General features: G+C 40.4%; 1 protein-coding gene across 2 annotated transcripts; it reads left to right on the top strand.

The window, feature by feature from the left end:
• The first annotated feature begins 673 nt into the window (after nucleotides 1–673).
• LOC108709311 lies at nucleotides 674–22011 on the top strand. Of its 2 annotated transcripts, none has more exons than XM_018249041.2 (5): nucleotides 674–712; nucleotides 1097–1191; nucleotides 3504–3579; nucleotides 9112–9169; nucleotides 15644–22011. In XM_018249041.2, the coding sequence occupies exons 2-5, from the start codon at nucleotides 1107–1109 to the stop codon at nucleotides 21683–21685; spliced, it is 6261 nt and encodes a 2086-aa protein (XP_018104530.1). In that variant the 5' UTR covers nucleotides 674–712; nucleotides 1097–1106; the 3' UTR covers nucleotides 21686–22011. The 2 variants fall into 2 exon arrangements, with proteins under 2 accessions (XP_018104530.1, XP_041439477.1); XM_041583543.1 differs by having other exon boundaries at nucleotides 697–766.
• Nucleotides 22012–24367: the final 2356 nt, after the last annotated feature.

The raw sequence follows: 24367 nt of genomic DNA, 5'->3' as shown, positions 1-24367 counted from the left end.
AGGGTAAGGGTTTCTAGACTTGGGGATAATGATGAACCTTGATGTAGAATGTTTCCTGGCTTGGGGCTAGTAATGAACCTTGATGTAAAAGGTTCCCAGGCTTGGGGGCTAGAAGGCTTCCAGGCTGGGGGGATAGTAATTAACCTTGATGTAGAAGGTTTCTGGTGATGAACCTTGATGTAGAATGGTTAGGTTTTCCAGGATTGGGGGCTAGTAATGAACATTGATATACAAGGTTTCCAAGCTTGGGGCGGGGGTAGTAATGAATCTTGCTATTGAAGGTTTCCAGGCTTGGAGACTAGTAATGAAACTTGCTATAGAAGGTTTCCAGGTTTATGGGGGTAGTAATGAACCTTGATATAGAAGGTTTTCAGGTTTATGGGGGTAGTAATGAACCTTGATATAGAAGGTTTTCAGGTTTGGGTGGTAGTAATGAACCTTGCTGTAGAAGGTTATTAGGCTTGGGGACTGTGTTATGTAAAACTGGCAGCTGATTTGTTTGTTCTTCTATGGAACAACAGGTTTATCAAAGGCTGAACTGATTAGGCATGTGTTTATATGACCAGGTCACATTTGCCACTTGATTCCTGTGTATCTGATAACTGATTAACCTTCTGTCCACAAGGAACATGCCATGCTCCAGATAATCTCCCTTTTTTATATCCCACAACAGCTTCATTCTTACATCAAAACTCTGACTTGGCTAAACAGGGTGAGATTCAAGAAGTTGGCGCAAGTTGTATATTTGCTTTTTCGCTCTATTCAGGTATTGGTGTGTCTCTGACTATCCAGTAGGCAGTCATGTTTTGGCCTTCAGTGCCCAGAAAGGACAATACAGAAACAAAGCAAAGAAAGAGAGACTAAGCTGCTAAAATGTATGGAAGCATTTGTGGGAGGTTATTTTACCCTTCTAATGCAATTTGGCTAGATATTATGTTTCTGTAAACTAGAGCCAAGTTATCTCAACTGCTATGGAATTATTCAGAACCTTCCCATAATACATTTCCAAGAGTGAGTGTGGCTGAGGATAAGTCAGACCCATCCCCTCAAACACATATAGAAGAGAGCTGAGTGGCTGAACTGTTTCTATCCACAGGTACCCAGCCATGAAGGATTCTGGGACAAGCCTTTGGCTGTGGCTGGCAGTGCTGGTACTTGCAGGTCGGGGTGCTCAAGCAGTAAATGAAGAAGGTAAGATGGGCATGGAGAGCAAAAAACAGAATAACAATATGTTTTATTCTAAGTGTAATATTGGCCAATTTGCTGCATGTACAACAAAGGAAGGGCCCTTTACAGGTTGGGGGATGTTTGGCTTGTGGGGCAAAATTTGCTTTGTTATCTGTTACATTACATTACCCATCTTAAGGAGAACTAAACCCTAAAATTAATATGGTTAAAAATGTCATATTTTACATACTGAATCCATCTCAAAAGCAGCAATGATCCAGGACTTCAAACTTGTCATAGGGGGGGTCACCATCTTGGAAAGTGTCTGTGACACTCACATGCTCAGTGGGCTCTGATTGGCTGTTGAGAAGCTAAATTTAGGGGCCATCGCAAATTATCAAGCAGACATTGAGATTGGTCTGTAATATAAGCTGATGCTACAGGGCTGATTATTAAATTCTGATGCTTGTTGCACTGGTTTCTGTGCTGCCATGTATTAATTATCTGTATTAATTAATCAGCCTTATATTGTGACATTTCTATTCTATGTGATTGTGTACTGTATACTGTGACTGGGTCCCTAAGCTCAGTAAGTGAAGAAAAGAAGATAGGGAACTACTGGGGAATCTTTGAAAACACAGATCTTCCCTGCTAAAGGACTGTGATTGCCTGGGGCTGGTTCAGAAGCACGAAACATAATGTACAACATTTCTACATGACTTTTTTAGTTAGGCTTTAGTTCTCCTTTAAAGTCATGAATAGAATCAGCATCATCTGGCAGTGCATTCCCCAACCTCACTGCCCTCACTGTGAAGAACCCCTACTCTGTTCCTTTAAATGAACGTTCTTTACCTCTAGTCTGAAGGGGGGGCTCTGGTACGGTGATTCTCTTTATGGGTAAAAAGGTCCCCTGCTATTTGTCTATAATGTCCTCTAATGTACTTGTAAAGTGTAATCATGTCCCCTCGCAAGTGCCTTTTTTCCAGAGAAAACAACTCCAACCTTGTCAGTCTCCCCTCATTTAACTCCTCCTCATTCCATCCCTCTAACTAGTTTAGTTGCACTTAAGGTGGTCATACACCGGCAGATTAAAGCTGCTATCGGACCGATTCGGCAGCTTATCTGCCCGTGTGAGGGCACTTCCGATGGGTCCTCCCGATTGATATCAGGCCAAAAATCAGGCAGATATCGATCGGGCAAGTTTGATTTTCTCTGCAATCCAAGATCGTACCAGCTAGTTAATGCGGTGACCTGTCGGCGCCCATTCGCAGCATTGTAATCCAATCGTTTGGATTCAACTGATATCCCCCAGCCGTTAGTGTGCATATCAGGTTAAGATCCACTCATTTGGCGACTTCGCCAAATGAGCAGATCTAATAGTGTATGGCCACCTTTAGTCTCTGCACTCTCTCCAGCTCATTTATATCCCTCTTAAAGGAATTGTTCAGTGTAAAAATAAAAACTTTGTAAATAGATAGGCTGTGAAAAATAAAAAATGTTTCTAATATAGTTAGTTAGCCAAAAATGTAATGTATAAAGGCTGGAGTGACTGGATGTGTAACATAATAGCCAGAACACTACTTCCTGCTTTTCAGCTCTCTTGGTTTACACTGACTGGTTACCCTGGTTACCAGGCAGTAACCAATCAGAGACTTGAGGGGGGGCACATGGGTCATATCTGTTGCTTTTGAATCTGAGCTGAATGCTGAGGATCAATTGCAAACTCACTGAACAGAAATGTACCATGTAGCCCCCCTTCAAGTCACTGACTAACTCAGACTTATAGAGCTGAAAAGCAAGAAGTTGGATTCTGGCTGTTTTATTAGACATCTGTTCACTCCAGCCTTTATACATTAAATTTTTGCCTAACTAACTATATTAGAAACATTTTTTATTTTGCACAGCCTATCTATTTATCCAGTTTTTCTTTCCACACTGAACTATTCCTTTAAGGACTGGAGTCCAAAACTGCACTGCATACTCCCTTACCAGGGACCCTATAGAGGCAAAATTATGTTTCATCCCTTGAGTTAATGCCCTTTTTTATGCAAGACAGAACTTTATTAGCTTTAATAATCTGATAAATAATCTCACTCAAGTCCTGCACTTTGTTCTGCATGAGAGTGCCACTCGTTTTTTAGTTAGCCAGCCACTCAACTGGGAAGTGGACATTCTACATATATGGGAGTTTCCCTTGCTGATTCTCTCACATAGAATTGTATAAGCCCCAGCTTCTCTTTGACTGAAACTATGACCCCCAGCAAATCAGATGTTTGTCTCTCTCCAGAGGGAATAAGGCATTTCCTCATGTTCTCATTTCTTCTCTCTTCTCTAAGTGCCAAATGATTTCCGGAGGTTGGAAGGATACAGATCAGTTATCACCCAATCAGAATGGAGAGAGCATGACCTCAGGTGAGTTGTACCTTGGTGCTTCTCCTTCTGTTCAGTCACACTGCCCCCCCACACGTCTATAGCAGAATTCCAGTAGGATGACATTCTTAATCATGGAAATGGGGTACTTACCTAGGGTTAGGGCTAATAGGGTTAAAGGGATACTGACATCAGAAAATAACTTTTTGTATTATCTATCATAACATTGCCTTTGAATGTTATTTATAATTTTGCCATAAATGTATTTTCCTGATGCTTTTACATTACCTTTCTTACCCCAGTGTTCCTCTATGAGGGGGCTGCCATACTTGTGCAGCAGTAGTCGGTTAGCATTAGAACCTCTAACTGAAAGGATAAGAAGGGACAGTCAGGTTGGCAAAACAGTCAGGTTTAGGAACTTCAAATATCACAAAAGCAGAACTATCAGCGAAAACCGATCAAAGTGACCTATAGGCAACTCTTTATGTAGATCAATATTTTCAAAATAAAATTTTTAGTCTCAGTATCACTTCAAGGGCAGGGTTTGTTTCCAGTTAGACATTGGACTCCACAGGCTGGGAGGGTGGGAATTGCCTGGGGCCAGTGACTGAGGGAAAGGGGCTAAGGGAAAGGGAAGGTAATTGAAAACAATATCCAGTCCTGGTGCACCCCTCTCCCTAGCCACAAATAAATACACACACTCCCACACTCATACAGACACACTCACACTCATACAGACACACACACTCACATACTGACACACACACACTCACACAGACACATACACCCACACACACCCACTGACAAACACACACATACAAACACTCATATTGTTGGATCTGCTCTATTTTGGGGTGCCAGGCTAATGTCTTGAGACAGACTGATCTTTAAATAAGTGATATTTATTTACAAAGGAATTAAAAGGTATAAGATTAAAAGGGAACTAACTAAGACGGAGGAAGGAATAAAGGGATTGCAAAAGATGTAATGGAGGGAAGTGGAAAGTGCCTAACTAACAAAGTATTTACAAATGCCCTTTATATGTATATGAGGAAGACCATTCAAACAAGCATAGAACCCTTTTCCCAGGACAGCCACACCCAAAAGACAGTCCCAGCCAATCAGGTTGATGTTAGCTGTTTTTGGAGATGATTCATCTCTTCTTAGACAATGGAGTGAAATCAAGTTAGGATGCACTGTGGCTGAAATCCCATAATCCAATGCTCCAGGTGTACCTTTGTTGATCCAGCAGAGTGTCATTTATGGGGTGCCGTTTGTCCCAAATACATTCTGTATACAAAACTATACCTAATACACAGAATGAATGTCTCTCATGGTAAATAAGTATTTGTGACCATACACAGATAAAAAAATATACAAAAGAATTATTTCTATTAAAGAATGAGAACAAAATCTGGTTAGTGCACAAAAGGATGTCATTATATCACAAACTCCATTCTGTACATTTTAACAAGCAATCTGTCTCACAAATATAATATATAACCTCTATGTAATGGACGCACTAATGTGCAAAGTTACTTACAGAAAGAATTATGTAAAAAAAAACTTGGACATAATATATAATAGTGTAACTAACTAGTGCATGTCAAGATAGATTTGGATTTTATTTGATATAGCTATTCTTATTGTAGTAACCTGCTTGTGTGGCCATTTTGGTTAAGGGTATTCCTGCTGTTTTGCCATTGTCTTATGATTCACTCCTGTTCCTGTTTCCCTCTTCCTGTCTAAGCTGAGAGCAATAATGGGACAGGCCACACCTACCTGCCATGTTGTAATAAATGTACCAGAAGCAGGGGGGTAACTACAGAGGAAGTAGACCCTGCGGCTGCAGGGTGGGCCAGGAGGTATAGGGCCCCATAAGGCCCTAATTCATATAGAATTTCAATAAACATTGGTAAAACAAGTCAACCACTAGACATTTTAGAGGCCTGAAAGACATCTCTGTCTGTGTCAGACATCTCATCTGCATTGTGGTAAAAAACAAGGCAACTGTATTCATAAATGACCCCTAAAGTCTATGTAGTACAATGTGTAGCCTTGGTGATCAGGGTTAGTGATGGGTCAATAACAAATTTGCTGAGAATTACCACATTTCATTTCAAGCAAATTAATTTGCCGGCAAAAAAACTGCCGGGAAAAAATTCCGCTGCATCAAAATGAAAAATTGGCGCTAGTAAAATTGACACACACATTAAAATTATTCAGATGCCCATTGACTTTAATGCATTTGGACCAAATAGTGGCACGTAGTAACTCGCCTCAAAATTGACACGGGTCAGAATTATTTTTGAAGCCCATTGCATTTTGCGAATTTTTGCTGTTTTGAGAATTTCAAGGCACAGATTTGTCCATCACTAATTAGGGACATTGAATAATTAATACTGTCAAATCTGAACTGAGGAGTTCCTTGACCAGCAGCAATCTAGGTGCATGTCATACAATAATATAATTAGAAAAACAGTATTTTACTTAGAGTGAGTTCAGAAATTTTCAACTAGACTGTGCTGCTTAACTCCATGCGCCAGTCGGTCATTCAGCTGTTTTACCAGATTAATCCATATGGGAAAACTTCACTCATGAGAAGTCTCTGCTCACTCACAAACTATTACACTGCTTTTGACAAAGCTGCCATAGTGATGAAATGAAAACTGCCAAGAAACTGCTTATAATCCTACTCATACTATACAGACTGTGTGTGTCCCCATTGTCTGGAGTGGAGAGGTTGCCAAACGAGCAGATCTTGCCCCAGTATGGCCACTGGGTGATGTTTGTCTGATCCGTTTGTGGGCCCTGGGGACCACTTGGTCTTTTGGCAGCTTTTAGTGGCCGGTGTATGTCCACCTTTAGTCAGCCACTCCAGACATTGGGGATACAGACATAGTCTGTATAGTATGACGTGTGGGCCTTATAAGTAGTTTCTTAGTCACATAGTTAGCTGTAGTTTAACTGCTGACAGACCGAGTCGGCAGCTTATTGGCCCGTGTATGGGGCCCGCCGATGGGCTTCCCCGATCGAGAACTGGCCGAAAGTCTGCCAGATCTCGATCGGATCGGACTAAAAACCCCATCGGATCGCGGCCGTATCTGTTCGTTGATGCGGTCCCGCGATCCGACTGCCCATTACCATTTGTTAGGATCCGATCATTGGGCCCTAGGGCCCACAATCGGATCAGCCCGATATTGCCCACCATATCCTTCTATGGCCACCTTTACAGTTTGTGAGTGAGCAGAGACTACCCATGTCTGAATGTTTCCCATTGGATTAATCTGGTATAAGTCGCTCAGTAAAGCAGCTGAGTGACCCACTGGCACATGGAGTTCAGCAGCACAGTCTTGTTGCAAAAATCTGAAAGTCTGAATCTGAAAACCGGGATGTCCGGGTGAAATCTGGACAGGTGGTAACCATAGATCAGTCCCACATCTCTGTCTAAACCTATTATCTATAGCTAAGCACATTATAAAGAGACTGATAAAACCTAACAGGTGCAAGATTACAGCTAGGAGGAGACTTTGGAGTCTAACAATCATATACAAAGTGAATTACTGACTCTGAGGGGCAGATTTTTCAAGGGTCGAGGTGAATTTTTGAATGAAAAAAATTCGAGTTTCGAGCTATTTTTGTGTACTTTGGCTAGGGAATAGTCCAAATTCGATTTGAATTTAAAAAAAATGTAAAATTCAATTATCGCAATTTATCCTGTACTGTCTCTTTAAAAATTCGACTTCGACCATTTGCCGTCTAAAATCTGCCGAATTGCTGTTTTAGTTGGAGTCAATTGGTTGACTTTGAAAATCAAAGTTTTTTTTAGGAAAAACTTTGAATCGAATTAGATCGAATTCCATATTCATTTGATTCATACAATTCAAATTCGCTCGAATACGGACCTATTCGATTGAAAACTGACCTATTCAGCCAAAAAAAAAGACTTAATTTCAGTTGGTTTTTTGAATTTCAAAGTTTTTCAAATTCAAAATTCGACTGGCTGGTAGTGGATTAAATGATTCTGCTGTGTTAGTTCAGGCAAAACAGCCAGATAAGCACAGGAACTTCTGCTACCTTTATTACAACATGGCAGGTAGGTGTGGCCTGTCCCATTATTGCTCTCAGCTTAGACAGGAAGAGGGAAACAGGAACAGGAGTGAATCATAAGACAATGGCAAAACAGCAGGAATACCCTTAACCAAAATGGCCACACAAGCAGGTTACTACAATAAGAATAGCTATATCACATAAAATGATCTTATTTATGTTTTGCATACTTTTCTTTCTCTACAATCATTATAAGTGCAGCATTATATTTCTCAGCCATTTGTAAGAACTTCCAATCATGAACTTGTAGTGTTTAACAGCAGCCCTTTTAGGAAATGTGTGTTCATGTTTATTACTATACAGCAGAGGGGACATTAGAGGGCGCCCTCTAGCAGCCCACATACTATGCCTTATGGATGATGCAACTTCTCATCTTGTTTGTTATATGGCAATAAGCTTTGTTCTTATTGGTTCAGGAATGTGACTGACAGTATTGCTTCACAGAATGGTTATTTTATCTGTTTTGTGAAACTACATTTTCATTTTGTGAAAAGAATGAATCCTGTATTATTAAATTTTGCTTTCTGTCACAAATATCTATTTTGTCTTTCAAATCTAGCTTGACATGCACTAGTTAGTTACACCATTATATATAATGTCCAAGTTTTTTTTACATAATTCATTCTGTAAGTAACTTTGCACATAAGTGTGTCTGTTACATGGAGGTTATACATTTGTGCGACAGATTGCTTGTTAAAATGTACAGAATGGAGTTCGTAATATATTGACATCCTTTTGTGCACTAACCAGATTTTGTTCTCATTCTTTAAAGGAAAACTATACCCCCAAAATGAACACTTAAGCAACAGATAGTTCATATCATATTAAGTGGCATATTAAAGAATCTTACCAAACTGGAATATATATTTAAGTAAATCTTGCCCTTTTACATCTCTTGCCTTGAGCCACCATTTTGTGATGGTCTGTGTGCTGTCTCAGAGATCACCTGACCAGAAATACTACAACTCTAACTCTAACAGGAAGATGTGTGACCTAACATGTATGGTTTGTTGGTATTTTTTTGAGTACAGTGAATCCTACGATCCCAGGGGGCAGCCCTTATTTTTTAAAATGGCAATTTTCTATTTATGATTACCCAATGGCACATACTGCTAGAAAAGTATTTTATTATGAAAATGGTTTATTTACATGAAGCAGGATTTTACATATGAGCTGTTTTATGCAATATCTTTGTATAGAGACCTACATTGTTTGGGGGGTATAGTTTTCCTTTAATAGAAATAAGTCTTTTGTATATTTTTTATCTGTGTATGGTCACAAATACTTATATACCATGAGAGACATTCATTCTGTGTATTAGGGATAGTTTTGTTTACAGAATGTATTTGGGACAAACAGCACCCCATAGGAAACTGAGCCAGATTTTATACTTTCTTTATAGTAGTGTGACTACTCACAATCTCTTTCCATTCTAATTCCCATTGTTTTTTACATTGTTTATAGATTTGGAAATGAACATTTAAAGTCTTGGAGATTTGTGGGGGATCCAGGAAGACAACAGGTTTGTTTTCATATTTTCCATCTTTATCTGAGCAACTTATATCACACTATTGTATCAAAAACAATTGCCCCAAATCAGTGTTTGTTCTCACTCCACATCCCTTCAGACTTTGTCCTTGACCTCTTGACAGAGTTCAAGAGAATATTTTATTCGTAAACTCCAAGGCAATGTTCCCTCTTATGCACAAACACACACAAATTTTGAGGCCAGCACAGCAAATTGTGGTGCGCACAGAGAATTTTGTGTGAAAACACCAAATTTTGTATTAGTTCTTGTCTGGGGTCTTATGGCTCCTGTAGCGGGGAGTGCACGCATCACAGATCGCACGTGCGTAACGGAGCACGCACGTCCCAGAGTGCGCATCTTCGCTCAATATTTAAATTTGTGGAGGGGGTAGACAGTGCCCATGGGAGAGAAAGGATCTGGACCAGGGGTAGGCTGAAGGAAGAGGTACGTGCTTGGTGCCCCCAGTTCGTTGCGCCCTAGGCACGTGCCTCTTCTGCCTACCTTAGTTCCGGCCCTGCCTGGAGTATGCAGTGCAGTTTTGGACTCCAGTCCTTAAGAGGGATATAAATAAACTGGAGAGAGTGCAGAGACTAAGTGCAACTAAACTGGTTATGGGGATAGAAGAGTTAAATTATGAGGGGAGACTTACAAGGTTGGGTTTGTTTTCTCTGGAGAAAAGATATTTGAGATGGGGACATGATAACACTTTACAAATACATTAGAGGACATTATAGAAAAATGTATATGGTAGGAATAAACAGCATCAAGGCAGTATTTCCAAAACTCAATGTTTCATTTATTAGCAGACACTGCTAATAAATGAAACACTTGCAGTTTTGAAAATACTGCTTTGATGCTGTTTATTCCTACCATATACATTATTCTGATTACTTTGGCGAGTGTGACACAGGCTCCTTGGAATTTACAGTAATATATCATTTGGAATTTGCACCCTGAAACCAGCAACTTGCCTTACCGTGACATTATAGAAAAATCGCAGGGGATAGTGATGTGTGGGTCGGAAAAAATGCGATCCGCACCCGATTCTAACCTGCCCACCCTCAGCCCACGCCTAACGTCCGAGTTCCTTTTATAGACTCGCGCTTGCACTGCAGGTGATGCCACAAAAGGGGCGGGTGAGCAGTTGCACGTCTATAAAAACGGAAGTCGGAAGCCGGCAATACAAGGTGGCAGGCGGAGAGAGCAGGAAGAAGAGCTCAACCTGGAACCTTCTGCCACCCGCAAATGGGGGGGGGGTCAGCCCGAACCCGCCTAACCCATGGGTAAACCCAGGCAGTGGGTCTTTTTACCCATAAAGAGGATCACTGCACCAGAGGCCCCCCCCTTCAGACTAGAGGAAAAGAACTTTCATTTAAAAGAACAGAGAAGGGGTTCTTCACAGTGAGGATGGTGAGGTTGGGGAATGCACTGCCAGGGGATATTATAAAGCTGATTCTCTTAATGACGTTAAGAGTGGCTTGGATGATTTCTTGGACAGGCATAATATCAAAGGCTATTGTGATATTAAATCTATAGTTGTGTGGGACTAATAGGTTGTGCACTCCTATTCTCGCACGTGTATTAGGGTTAGGGACTGTGCGAGTATAATCGTGTCTATTCGTCGCCACGACGGGCCCAGTTGACTAGGGTGCCTGGATGGTCTGGCCCAGCACTGGAAGGAACATTGCACCAAAGCAAGCACATTGGGACAAAAAAAAACAGGAAAACATGTATAGTGTAGCATTCTTGAATATATACACACCCCTGCTGTGCCTCAAACTCTGTCAGTGAATATAGATCCAAAGAGAACACATTTTCAAGGACCCAAAATCAATATTTGTGCCACTGGGACAGAATACTCTGTTTTACAGATAGCTAGAATCTCAGCTGCCATAAAACAGGGCAGGACTGTTGCTATGCAAAGGGAAGGAAGGACATTCAGCCTACAGGTTAATTTTTTTTTTTTTTTTTTTTAAATTTGAAATTTTAATTGATTTTCACCAATACAGTATAGATTGCAGAACGTAATGCAACAAAAGGACATCGGCTGAGGTAGGAACAAGGGAGGTACCTAGACAGCAGATCAATAAATGCAGTTTCCACATATGAACCAATACCTCAAAAAAGCTAAAGTGACTGTATTGTCAATTATAAAAGGGGGGATAGGGGGTTGAGAAGGGAAAGATAAAGAGAAAAGGGAAAAGAAAATAAAGAATGGAAGAAAGAAGTCAGAAATAGCAGTGCGTTCGGCCATAAAAGCACATCGAAATAAAGATAACGTGTCCTACACCGTCCAGGTGCAATGCCTCACATCGCCAAATTTGTCCCCAGCTGAGGCATTTCCAAGTAACGGGTCCACGGATGCCACTCCAGCTCCTCCTCATAACTTCTATCCAAAAGCCTGGCTCGAATGGACTCCATCGCTCTGATCCAATTAACTTTCGTCACAAGGGTCTGTACCCCCGGTATTAGCGGCTTTTTCCAATTAGCTGCCAGTAAAGATCTCGCTGCTGTAAGAATATGTGTGGCCAGTTTGTGTGAGCTTTTCGAGTGTATTTCTGGGATTTTCATGCCTAAAAGGAAGGTGTGTGGGGAGGCTTGTATAGTGACCTGGAGGACCTCTAAAAACAGAGTGGCCACCTTCCCCCAAAATTCTCGGGCGACGGTGCACATCCACCAGGTGTGTGAAAATGATCCCTGTTCTCCGCAGCCTCTGAAACAGTTAGCATGGTCAGGTTTGCCTCTGAGTTTACTGATGCGTAACGGGGTATAGTACCAACGAAATATAATCTTATATGCTCTCTCGGCAGAGACTGCACAAATGGACGTCTTTCTGGCCGTGTCCCATATGCAAGACCATGTTTTGTCCGAAACCAGAAAACCAAGGTCCTCCTCCCATTTCGTCATGTAGGGTTGGCGATAAGTAGTGGTGTCTGATGCAATGGTGCTATAGAGGCTGGTGATTAGATGAGTCGGGTATGAGCGGTTGTGACAAATGGTTTCAAAGTACGTTAGTGTAGTGTTCGTGGCGGACTTAAGGGCAGTTTCCACGTAATGTCTGATTTGTAGATATCTGAAAAATTGTGAGTGTGGTATGTCATGTTTTTCTCTACATTGTTGAAACGAGAGCATTGTCTGGTCTGTCAGAAAGGCAGTGAGGGTAGTCAGATTTGCCGCTATCCATGGAGTAAAATCAAGTGGAGAGCAACCCGGTGTGAAATCGGTATTGTGAAAAATAGTCCTAAATCTGGAAGTAGAAGTACTCAAACCCAACTTTATAGACACTGCATCCCAAAGATCCAAAGCCTGTTGTGATGTTGGTAGAATATTCAGGGAGGCTTTAGGTATCCAGAAAAGGTGAGCTAGCTGGAGGGGAGAGATAAAGTGATTTTCAATTTCTTTCCAGGGTTCGCTGGTTGGGGCATGCACATGTATCATAGCCTCCAATCTGCTAGCTATATAGTATCGGTGTACGTTAGGGACCCCCAGTCCCCCCATAGATTTCGGCTTAGTCATGATCTCCGCCTTGATTCTAGGTTTCTTACCACTCCAAATAAAGTCTGATATTGACTTTTGGAGGATACGAGCGGACTGTTCAGGGAAGTGTAACGGTAGTGTTCTAAACAGATACAACAATCGTGGTAGTAATGTAATTTTAACTGCAGCAATCCTGCCAAACCAAGAGAGGTGGTAGGTGTGCCAAGTGAGTAAGTCCTTCTTAAGTTTATCCAACAGCTTGGGGTAGTTGGCCTTGTATAATGTGTCATAAGATGAGGTCAGTTGTATCCCCAGGTACGTAATGGAGTTAGTCTCCCATTTGTAATCAAAATTGAGTTGTAGCAACTTCAGTTCCGAGTCTGACATTTTCAGCGGGAGTGCGTGTGATTTCGTGGGGTTAATTTTGTAACCGGAGAGAGATTGGAACCGATCTAGAGTGTGGATTAAGTTTGGCAAAGAGGTTTGAGGGGACGTTAGCGTAAGAAGGATATCGTCAGCGAATAAATTAATCTTATGCATTTGTCCGCCAACCTGAAAGCCTTTGATATTGGGGTTATTGCGGATGGCATGGGCTAAGGGTTCCAGAGATAGAGCGAACACCAAAGGTGATAGAGGGCATCCCTGCCGTGTCCCTCCCCTAATCTCTATATAATCCGACTGGAGGCCCATGTTCACCACTCGAGCTGATGGAGCTGCGTAGAGTTGTTGAAATCCAGTAAGTAAAGGTTTTGGTATTTGTATTTTCTCCAAAACCGCGAACATGTACCTCCAGTCCAACCTGTCAAACGCCTTTTGTGCATCTAGGGACAGGAGGAGGGAAGAAGTTTTCACGTTTGGGGCCAGACTTATTAAATTTATAGCCTTACGGATATTGTCAGCTGCTTGACGGCCCGGTACAAAACCTACTTGGTCCGGATGAATGAGCTGTGGGAGTGTTGTGGAGAGTCTATTTGCCAATATCTTGGAGAAGATCTTGACGTCGGTATTGATAAGGGAGATGGGTCTATAGCTGTCGCAGTTTTGGGGATCTTTACCTGGTTTCAATATCATGATTATATTAGCCGATTGCATGTGTCGTGTCAGGGGTGCACCCTCCATGAGAGCTCCAAAGAGCTCTTTTAAATGAGGGATGAGGTGAGTGGAGAATTTTTTATAGTATTTGACGGTAAAACTGTCAGGACCGGGCGCTTTATTCGATTTAGAGCCTTTGATCACCTCCTCTATCTCAACAGTCTCTATAGGTGCAGCTAGCAGTTCCTGGGCGTCCGCAGACAAAGGAGGGGGAGTCCAAGTGGACAAGAAGTCTGAACAATGGGCGATAGGTGCATTCGAAGCTTTGTCCGCAGTGTATAAGTCGGCATAGAAAGTGTGGAAAGACTTAAGGATACGTTGTGTATCTCTAGTTGTCGTCCCGTCTGAGGTCAGAATAGCATGTATGGTTTGTGAGGTCTGGAGGGCTTTGAGTTTGCGAGCTAACATGGTGTGTGGCTTATTAGCGTATTCATAGTATAAGCTTTTAGTTTTCTGCATAACATATGCAGCCCTATCCGAAAGTACTTGGACCAGTTGGGCTCTAGTGTTCTGTATGGGCCTACAGGTTAATTTAAATACATTTAAATAAAAGTAATTAAATATTTTTCAAAATTCAAATTAGCACACTTTATGCACATAAAATGATTGTTTCTTGTATATATAAAAAGCACATTATAATTAGAACAAACATTATGGGGCATATTTATCAGAGTGAATTTAGAGATCACCACAGCCCAGTAGAGTGAAATTGAAAGTAAAAGTTCACCCTTTGATAAATATGCCATTAATAATCCCATAGAATGAATGGAGAGCAGTAGATTTTCACTCTGATGGACTGTGGTGGACTCTTCCTTCTTATGCCCCTGTGTAAGTAGGATAGCAACATGCAGCCACAAATATATTACATTACATTCCCCAGGAGATTTCACTTGGCTCAATGTGCAACATTTAAATGACAATTTAGGCTACAAAGTCTAATTTTGAGCCCAGAGAAGTTCCTCAACTGCACAGAAACTGCAACTCAACTGCAAACTGTTCCCTTATGTCAACTGAAAGGAGTAAAGTTAAAATAATTTTGGGGCAGGGCTGTGGAGTTGGCACATAAATCCTTTGACTCTGTTTTTCCAACATGGCAGCTCTCTGCTCTAGTTGTGGCAGTTCCATTGCATTAGCATAGAGCAAATAAACTCCCTGGTAAATTTTTCCTTTGCTTACCTGAATACACGTAAATTATATTCTCTGGATTAAAATGATGTATGAAAGTTATATAATATCCCAGCTGGACTTCACACTAGTAAAACAGATACACCTTTATTCTTACAGCAGATAACTACTTTATTATGAATTTTATCTGTGAAACTGGACATTGTAACATATTGTATTTTTCTTCATTACAATTTCATTTTATTAGGAGTCGGAGTTGATACATTTTTGCAGACCCCCAAATCCAGGTGCCCAAATTTACTTTGGCCTTCATGGCTCTGCTAGGGGTGCCAAACATTATGCGCCACCTGGGGATTGCAATCACTTACCTTATACCCTGGGATGGTGCTCCTGGGAGCAGAAAACGACACCAACCTATTTGTCAGCGAGTACCACAGAGCAATCTTTTGCTTTTTCTGCTTCAGGAGGTATACATGCTTAGTAGAACATTAACAAAAAGTCTGACTTTTCACTCTATTTGGCTCCGCGGAGCATTGAAGAAAGATGAAGCAGGAAGAGGATGATTGCGCCAAGGTGCTTGCACAGTTTTCTGCTTACAGGAGCACCAGCCTGGGGTATCAGGTAAGTGATTACAATCACTAGGGGGTGATTGAGACTTTCCTTCTCTTTTAAGTCATTACATAACTTTCTACAAAAATCATACATACATAGTTGTTATCAGAATATCATTCTTATGATTTCCATATAGTTATTTTATTTGCTTTAAACTCACAGGTAGCTTCAGGTTTGGTGGAAGAAAATAACAGACAGGAGAGCAGAGGGTTGGCCCAACTGGATGACATTGACCATGAAGCAATCCTGCGCATTGGCACAGATGAGACAGTACTGAAGGCTGGAGAGGACCTGTACAACAAGCAGACCACTATAAACCGGAACAAATGTTTGCTGGATTGGGATAAGTCTACAGGACAGTTTAAAATAGTTAAATCAAAAGGAGATGGCGGGATTGATATTACAGCACATGATAAACTCACTGTGATTGGACACGGAGGTCATCAGTATGGAAAAGTATCTGTTGGGGGAAAGACATCTGATCAGTTAGCCAAAGTTATATTAAGCCTCCGGGAAAGCACAGCCCCCATTCACTGGCCATCTAACATGAAGGTAATAGAGGAGATCAGCATAGTCTCCTGTGAAGTTGGGGCAGGTGAGCATGGGGAAACCTTTACCAAAGAATTTCTATTGGGCTTAAAGGAAGGGGGCATCACTGTTGGCTCAGTCTCTGTCCGTACATCAAAAACTATTGTGGACAATGATGGAAGGAAAGTAACTATTGATGTTGATGATCCAGAACTTTGGAGCCGGCACAACCCAAGGCACAAGCGCAAATTCTATCTGGGAGAGGACAACAATCTCAGGGAGGAGAGCGATACAAGAGGTAGGAGCCCAGAGTGGATCCAAAACATGGGGAATGCTATTGAGAATGACCCTTTGGTTCACACTGATAAAGTTCTGTATTTGTTGGACGGTGATGTTGAGCACAAAGTTCCAGATTCTTATATTGAACATATCATTGAACAAAGAACACAGGAGCTATTTAACACAGAAGTTGTTGTCTTGGCTGGTACAGAAATAGCAGAACGTGCTGTTTTTTATCAAAATCCTGTAAACGGACAAGTGCAAGAAGAAAATTTAGAAGTTCGCACCATACAGAGTTTGGATGGGTTACTTGATAATATCAAATACATCATACAGACTGCTAACAACATTAGGAGGGACATACTAAGCAAAAAAGAAAACATTAAACTCTTGAAAAAATATAACTTAATTGGGAATGTGCTGAATGTGGAAGCAGCTTGGGAACAAATTCAGAATTTTGCAAATATCAAAAAACTTAATAAAATTGATAGAGCAAAGTTTGAAGGCATTATAGAAGAAGTTGACCATCAGCAGTCCAATCTCAATAAGTACTACCGCTTCCAGGATTACGTATATAGTATTAACATGAAGAACTTTTATGTCGAATTCCATGGAGCCATCACTAGGGAAGCATTAATGAATGAAGAAAACCCTTCTTCTTTCAGAGGCAAAGATTTGAGCTATTACGATATAGGAAAAATGGTCAATAAGAGAACCTTTTCAGAAATGGCAAATAACTGGATACACGGCAATAACATTGGCAATAACTTCAATGTTCTGGATGGAGCTGGTGTAATTGCCTCTCATATTTCTGAGACAGTTCGGAATCCAAGAATGTTTATAACAAATCGCCTTTTGTGGGATATAACCTCAAGCTGGGAACAATTCCGAAATCTAAATCCCATGACAGGGGGAGGAACTTGGGGAAAGGACTCAGCAGCTATTGGTATGTCCTATGGAAAAGCAAAAGAAGAGATAAATGTGAACACCAATTATGTTATGAAATTATGGCTGTCAAGGAAATTCAGCAAAACATACAATTTAGATGAAGCTAGCCGAGATCCTTCAGTGGAGCAAATATCAGAAAATGCATTTCAGTTAAAGATTGAAACCGTTGATTTTCCACTACTAAATGGTGATATTGACTACAGCTGCAGACCTAGTGAAAGGACCCTATCAGAAAACTCCATTAATGGCCTCTATGCAAAAGAAAAGGTAAGAGAGTTGAGCCTAGAATCCGAATTCCAGTTAAAGGCAATGGAAGACAGGGAGATCTTGCTAAAGAAAATCAAACAAAAGATAAATGAACAAACTGCCCAAGATCTCTCCAAGTATCAGAAGATAAAGCTGATTGAGACATATGCAGATGGCATTCAGATTGTACTAGAAAATAAACAAAATCCTTCAGAAACTAAAAAAATTCTAATGCCTGGTGAAAAGGGTGCACTGAAATCAGAAGAGTTAGTCCATTCCTATTTCAGTGATATTCACGCAGCCTCTGGCAAAGTCAACCATGCCTTGGGTATCTATGGAACAGTCATGGGCTTTCAGGCAGCAAATCAGATGTTTGCAGAGGGAAGAGACTTGGAAGGGGGGATCATGTTAGTTCAGGGGGTACATGGAGTTACAGAGATTACTGGAATGAATGCAGCAGTAAATGATTTTGTTTCCAATGTTGCCAAACAATCCATCACCAAGATCTCAGGGGGGCTGGAAGAAGCTGCAGCGGCAAAATTCACAAACTCCTTGGCTGAAGTTGGAGAACTTGCTAAAGGCATCCCGGTTCTTTCAGCAGCATTCACTATATTTAATATATATGAAGATCTCCACCAAAATACCCCAATTGGGATCGCAGATGCAGCGCTTGATGGAGTCATCTTGATCACAGCTCTTGCTGGTCCAGAAATGCTTCCAGTCACTGTAGCCTTAACCATAATCCGTCTTTTCATTGACCCCTTGTACAGTGAAATAAAGCATGAACTTGATGCTTTGCCTCCCAATGCCAGTGTTGGACAAAAGTTTCTTGCAGTAATTAAAGGGATTGGCCTTGCTTTAAGAGATGTCCTTAATACATTTGTGGACATACTGGAACAAATAAATATATTTGGGCTAATAGCCAGTATCAGTAACCTGGACGAGGAACACAGGAAGAGCATGGAGTTAGTAAACCAACTACAGACAGTAGAGAACTATTTCAAGATCTTGAACGAACGGGATAGAGATAAATGTCACCAGATTGTAGACTTTACTAAAGGAGACTCTTCTGCCTATGGGGGAAACCTACGGGTTGAGCTGACAGAACATGGAACAATGAAAGTTACAATTGTGAACCCAATCACATCTGGCAAACTGGAGCAAGAAATCACCTTTCAGAAAAACTGTGAGTCCCTGGATCTGGTTATGGGTATTGGAGAGGTAGTGAGTATTAAACTGAAACAGAAATCAGCAAATATTTTTTGGTTTATTCCAGTGAAGACTGAAGAGGTTATAACTTCTGTTACTGCAGATGAAACATCATTGCATGGAACATACATAGGAAATTCCAAACCCAACCGCTTCTTTGCTGTACAACAAAATGTCATTGACAAACTTCCTTACACCCTTGATCAATATTATTATGCGTTGTACGGAAATGACGGGAATGACATTTTCTTCTTGGGGCCACAAAAAAGCTTTGCACATGGAGGCAATGGGAAGGATGTCTATATCATTCCAAAGGAAGGAGGCCAAGTAGAGATCTGCAATCAAGCAAATGATACGGCCATGGACCTTTTGATCTTTAATGTGCCATTCCAAAACATATTTGCCAAAAAAGATTCCAATGATCTCTCTCTTTTCTACAATAACAACCATAAGGCTGTAATCAAAAATTGGTTTAACAGAGAAGAATACAAACATTTGAGTTTTAAAACCTCAGATGGTACCATATTTACTATTGGGGAAGTTAAATTAAACGGAAGAGTTACCCTAGCTGCCTCTTATCTGGATTATTCAAATAATGACAAGGGAGTGGAAATAAACCTACTTAATCCTCCTTGGGACACAGTTGTGTCAGTGATAGGGACTAACTTTAGTGATGTTATTGTTGGAAATAATCTGAATAATGTGCTACAAGGGGGAACAGGTACCAATAGCCTCACTGGCCATGAGGGGAAAGATATGTATATAATACATGAGAAAGAGACATGTGACACTATTGATAATTTTGCCCATGACGACCAAACAGACATTGTGGAATTGCCTGCAGAGTACAGAAATCTCCAGGTGAAGCTGGATCCCCCACAGTCCGTGAAGATTTGGGATTCCAGTAGGAAGGCATGTGTTATAATAAAAGACTGGAAGAAAGGCTGGCAATGGCAGCACATTGTGTTCAAAAGCATTGACTTTGTGGTGTTCCAGGTCTCCAACTCCTCAACAAAGCCTGAACTGACCCCATTAATTTTAGACTATAGTGACTCCCAACAAGGGGTAAACATTGATTTGAGGACAATGCCAGGGAATGAGAATATAATGACAGTGATAGACTCTCCATTTCCAGATACAATCATTGGAAACAGCAAAGCCAATTTCATTAAAGGTGGGGAAGGAGACACATTAAGTGGAGGAGATGGAATAGATACTTATGTTGCTGAATGCAAGTCTGGAGAAATCACTATTAATAATGAAGCAACAGATAATAAGATAGACATTCTCTTTATTAATGGCAAATATAGAAATCTGGATCTTCAGAAATTTATAAAACGAAAGATGTTCCAAGGTATTTTACATTACAATCTCAAAATCACTATTAAAGACACTTGCAGTATTACATTATTAAATTGGCTCAGTTCAGAAAACTTCCGACATTTACAGATACAGACTGAGGACGGCATCACTTTCAGTATTTCCAGCAATCTTGTACGCACAGTATATGCTGTAGATAACTCCAGAGGCACCTTACCCACCAATGAAATAGACACAAGAACTGGTATCTATGCTGGGGCAACAAAGATCATGGGCCCCCCTGAATTCTCTATCATTTATGGGAATGAAAAAGACAACTATATTGATCCCGGAACTAACAGCATTCTGATGTACGGCTTTGATGGGAGTGATACTTATATCATTAGAAACCATTATGAAGGTGTTTTTAAAATAAACAATTATGCAAATGACCATAAATTAGATTATCTCATACTTAATGTCTACCTGAAAGATATTCAATATAAAATAGTAGAAGGTAAAGACTTGTTGTTAAGTGCTCCATCTATTGGGATATTTCAGTGTCTTTTGTTAAACTATGCCAAGAGCTCTAATTATAGGCACATCATTGTGAAAACCAATGACGTGTGGTTCACATTTTCTGATGACAAATTTGAGCTGCAACCATTATTTTTAGACAACAAATTACTGGCAAAAGAACTGCATCTTAATCTTTCAGCTGGAAGTTATCAATCACTGACGACTGTATTTGGGTCTCTTCAGAAAAGAAATGTTATCACTGGAAATATGATGAACAACACAATTATTGGTGGAATTGATTCTGATGTGTTATATGGTATTAAAGGTGATGACATCATTCAAGGTTCTGGAGGAAAAGACTATCTGTCAGGGGGACCTGGTTCAGATAAAATCCATGGCGGTGAAGGTAATGACTTGATCTTGGGTGGAGAAGGTAATGATGTGATTTATCCAGGACAAGGTGCTGACACAGTTTATGGAGGGACTGGATCAGACACCTTGTTGTTCTTTGGAGATCTTGATAATGCAACTGGAGTGCTGGTAAATCTGGCTCTTGGATATGGGGTTGGAGCAGATGCTGAGGGAGATCTGTACTTTGGGATAGAGAATGCCCTGGGCACCAGCTATGATGACATCCTGATTGGAAATGATGATGATAATTACTTAAGTGGTGGAGGAGGCAATGACCTAATTCAGCCCATGAATGGTGATGATGTCATGCATGGAGGAGAAGGGAATGACTTATACAATCTGATGCAAGCGACTGGCATAAAAATGATTGACAACTTTGCCAATGATAAAGTAGAAGATTTGATTTATGTTGGGGATGTTGAAAATGGGACAATAATTTCATTCATGAGATCCCATGATGACCTAAAGATTACATTCTCCTATTCCAAAGATGCTGATGTTTTTCTTGGAATTCTTGTAAAAAACTGGATGAAATCAAAAGAATACAAGCATTTATCTTTGAAAGTACAGAAGTTTGTGTTGGTACAATTACATCTGTTAGTTATAAAAGCTAATCATATTTGTAAAATAGTACTGTCATTAGACAACTCTCATTTCCCTGCTCTCCGTCATTCAGATATTACCCATGGGGTTTGGCACTCTTTTTATGCACTGGGCTTAAATCCCTTTCCTGCCATGTACTGTGTGCCAGTGGTTCAGCCATAGATTGTTTTTAGCTGCTTGGTGGGTATAGATTTATGAAAGGACCTGTAATTTCTTATATACCAAGTACAATTTTGCTATGTCATCATATCTATCAGCTAATCCAGGCTATATTATTAATGATTTGCCTCATAGCAGTGTCTGTGGAAGTGTCTAGATTTGCAGTCTGCTCATTGTGGTGGTCAGTATGGTAATATAAATGAGTATCCAGAACAGCAAGTCTTACTATGAGTAAGTACTATAAGTCTTACTATTAGCTCTCCTATCACCTATCTCTCCTATCACCATCCTTAGGCTCAGAGGGCAGATCCAGATTTTAGAATGTAATTCTGTGGCTGATTCTTCCAGATGTGAAATGTGACTTTCCTGTTTCATTTGATTGATCTGTCTTTGAACCAATCACATAATAAATTATTTTCTATCAAGAATACTTTTTATTAGACACTATCTAAGCCTATGGGCAATGAGATCGGTTTCCCCAAAAATGATATAAAGGTATGGGCTTGAAAACTTTTCGGTGCCGTGTAGCACATCAGTCCACTTGTAGAAATGTGCGAAGACTAAAACAGTCCGTATAAAAGGACAAGTAACATACAAAAATGGATCTAGTACAGTACATTCCCAGTGCTCCTTAGAATGTAGCTGGTTAGCATGCCGCTCTTAAAAACTTGCTGTGCTATTTGTTTATAATGTCCTCTAATGTACTTATAAAGTGTAATCATGTCCCCTCACAAGCTTCTTTTCTCCAGAGAAAACAACCCCAATTGTGACAGTCTCCTCTCATAATTTAACCCTTCCATCCCTCTAACCAGTTTAGTTGCACTTAGTCTCTGTATTTTCTCCAGCTCTTTAATATCCCTATTAAGGACTGAAGCCCAAAACTGCCCCCTACTCCATGTGAGACCTTACCAGGGACCTATAAAGAGGCAAATTATGTTTCATGCCTTGAGTTTATGCCCTTTTTTATGCAAGATAGAACTTTGCTTTAGTGGCCACAGAATGACACTGCCTATCGTTATCCAGCTTGTTAACCACAATTACCCTCAGATCCGTTTCACACAGGTTTCATTTGTGGCCATTGTCAACAGGCACAACACACTTGTGCATAAAGAATCAGGCACAGATGTCACTCACACACTGTACACTGGAAATGCTTGCTGAGCCAACAGTGCATCTATGAAGTGAGCCTGGGAACTCTGACTCCTCTATTGTATACACTGAAGAAAACACTGCATCTGTTAAAACCATACTGGTACCATTATTTAATGGAGCTGCACTCTCAACGAGGAGCACAATATGCTCCTCATTTCCTATCTTTGCCTTCCGGATTGTGGTTTTACAACATTTATTATAGTGTTTATATTCATTATACAATAATCAATACATTTAGAACAGTAACAATTTGATATCAGTTTAAATGACAATAATTTCAGTTCTGTATTTTTAGCAGAAAACAGTCCCAATCTATGCTCTGAAGGGCAGCCCTCAAGGCACTAAAATTAGCTTTTCTGACATTCAGGATTTTAGTTATCGCAGTGTATATTTGTTTTTTGTACCAGACATTAAATGATATAACATTGTGGTCATTATTACTCAGGGGTTCAATTACATTTGCTCGTCATTAGACATCATTAGATCCAGTATAGTATTTTTTTCCGGATGGCTCCTCAACAACTTTTGCCATAAAATTGTCATGTAACAGTTTATAAACTTGTTCCCATTAACTGACCTGGCAGTACTGTTGCTCCAGTAAATATCTGGGTAATTACCCCATTATCATTACTTTCCCCAAACTAGCAGCCTTTTCTATTTGCATCAGAAGCTTAGCCTCCTCGCTTAAATTAGGGAGTCTATAGCAACTCCTACAATTCATTTGCTGGACTCATGAAGAACTCCACCCATAAGGGCTAGTCCACACAAGGAGATTCGGGAAGATTTTGTCACCTGGCGACTAATCGCCTCGTCTTTTGAGCGACTATCTCCCCAAACTGCCTCAGCGTTTTTCACCATAGGCTACAATGAAAAGTCGCCTGCGCTAATGCACACTCGGCGATGAGTTTTCAATAGTCTCCCAAAGTTGCCTCGTTGCAACTTTGAGGCAACAAAGCTCCAAAGCAATACATTTTTTACATGTACATTTTACAAAATTTGGCAGGGTATGGAAGGTCTGAACACATTTCTGCAGGTTTTAGGGCCATGTTTTTGTGTTATAACAGTTTTGCTAAAGAAGGTGAAATTGCCCTTTAAGCTGTGAGTCTCAGTTTCCCCCTTGTTTATCTTAAACAGTTACAGTGCTGAGTATATGTAATAGATGTGAATGAAGCATATAAATAAGCAGAGTTTGGCTGCAAAATGTTGTACTTCATTTGTTACAAAGACATGTTTCATGTTTCGAGTCACTTCAGACCCTTTATCAAGTATCAAACATCTCACAATCTCACAATCTCCTTTAGTAGAACACTAAAAGGAAACTATTAACAGGAAGTGGTGCAGAAACCCCACACACAACTCCCATCATACCCTCTGGGCACAATAGAGAACTTATAATGACATTGTCCATTTTTCATCGATGGGTTTCTAGCAACAGTCCAGTTAAAAAGGTACAACCCCCAATGAGGTCTATCTTGATTCTTCAGATACTGAAATATAAAGTAACAACCATCTAACACATGTATGGTTAGTATA

The sequence above is a fragment of the Xenopus laevis genome, chromosome 2S (genome assembly GCF_017654675.1).
Source record: "Xenopus laevis strain J_2021 chromosome 2S, Xenopus_laevis_v10.1, whole genome shotgun sequence".
Lineage (NCBI taxonomy): Eukaryota > Metazoa > Chordata > Amphibia > Anura > Pipidae > Xenopus > Xenopus laevis.
This window is presented reverse-complemented; position numbering and strand designations above follow the sequence as displayed.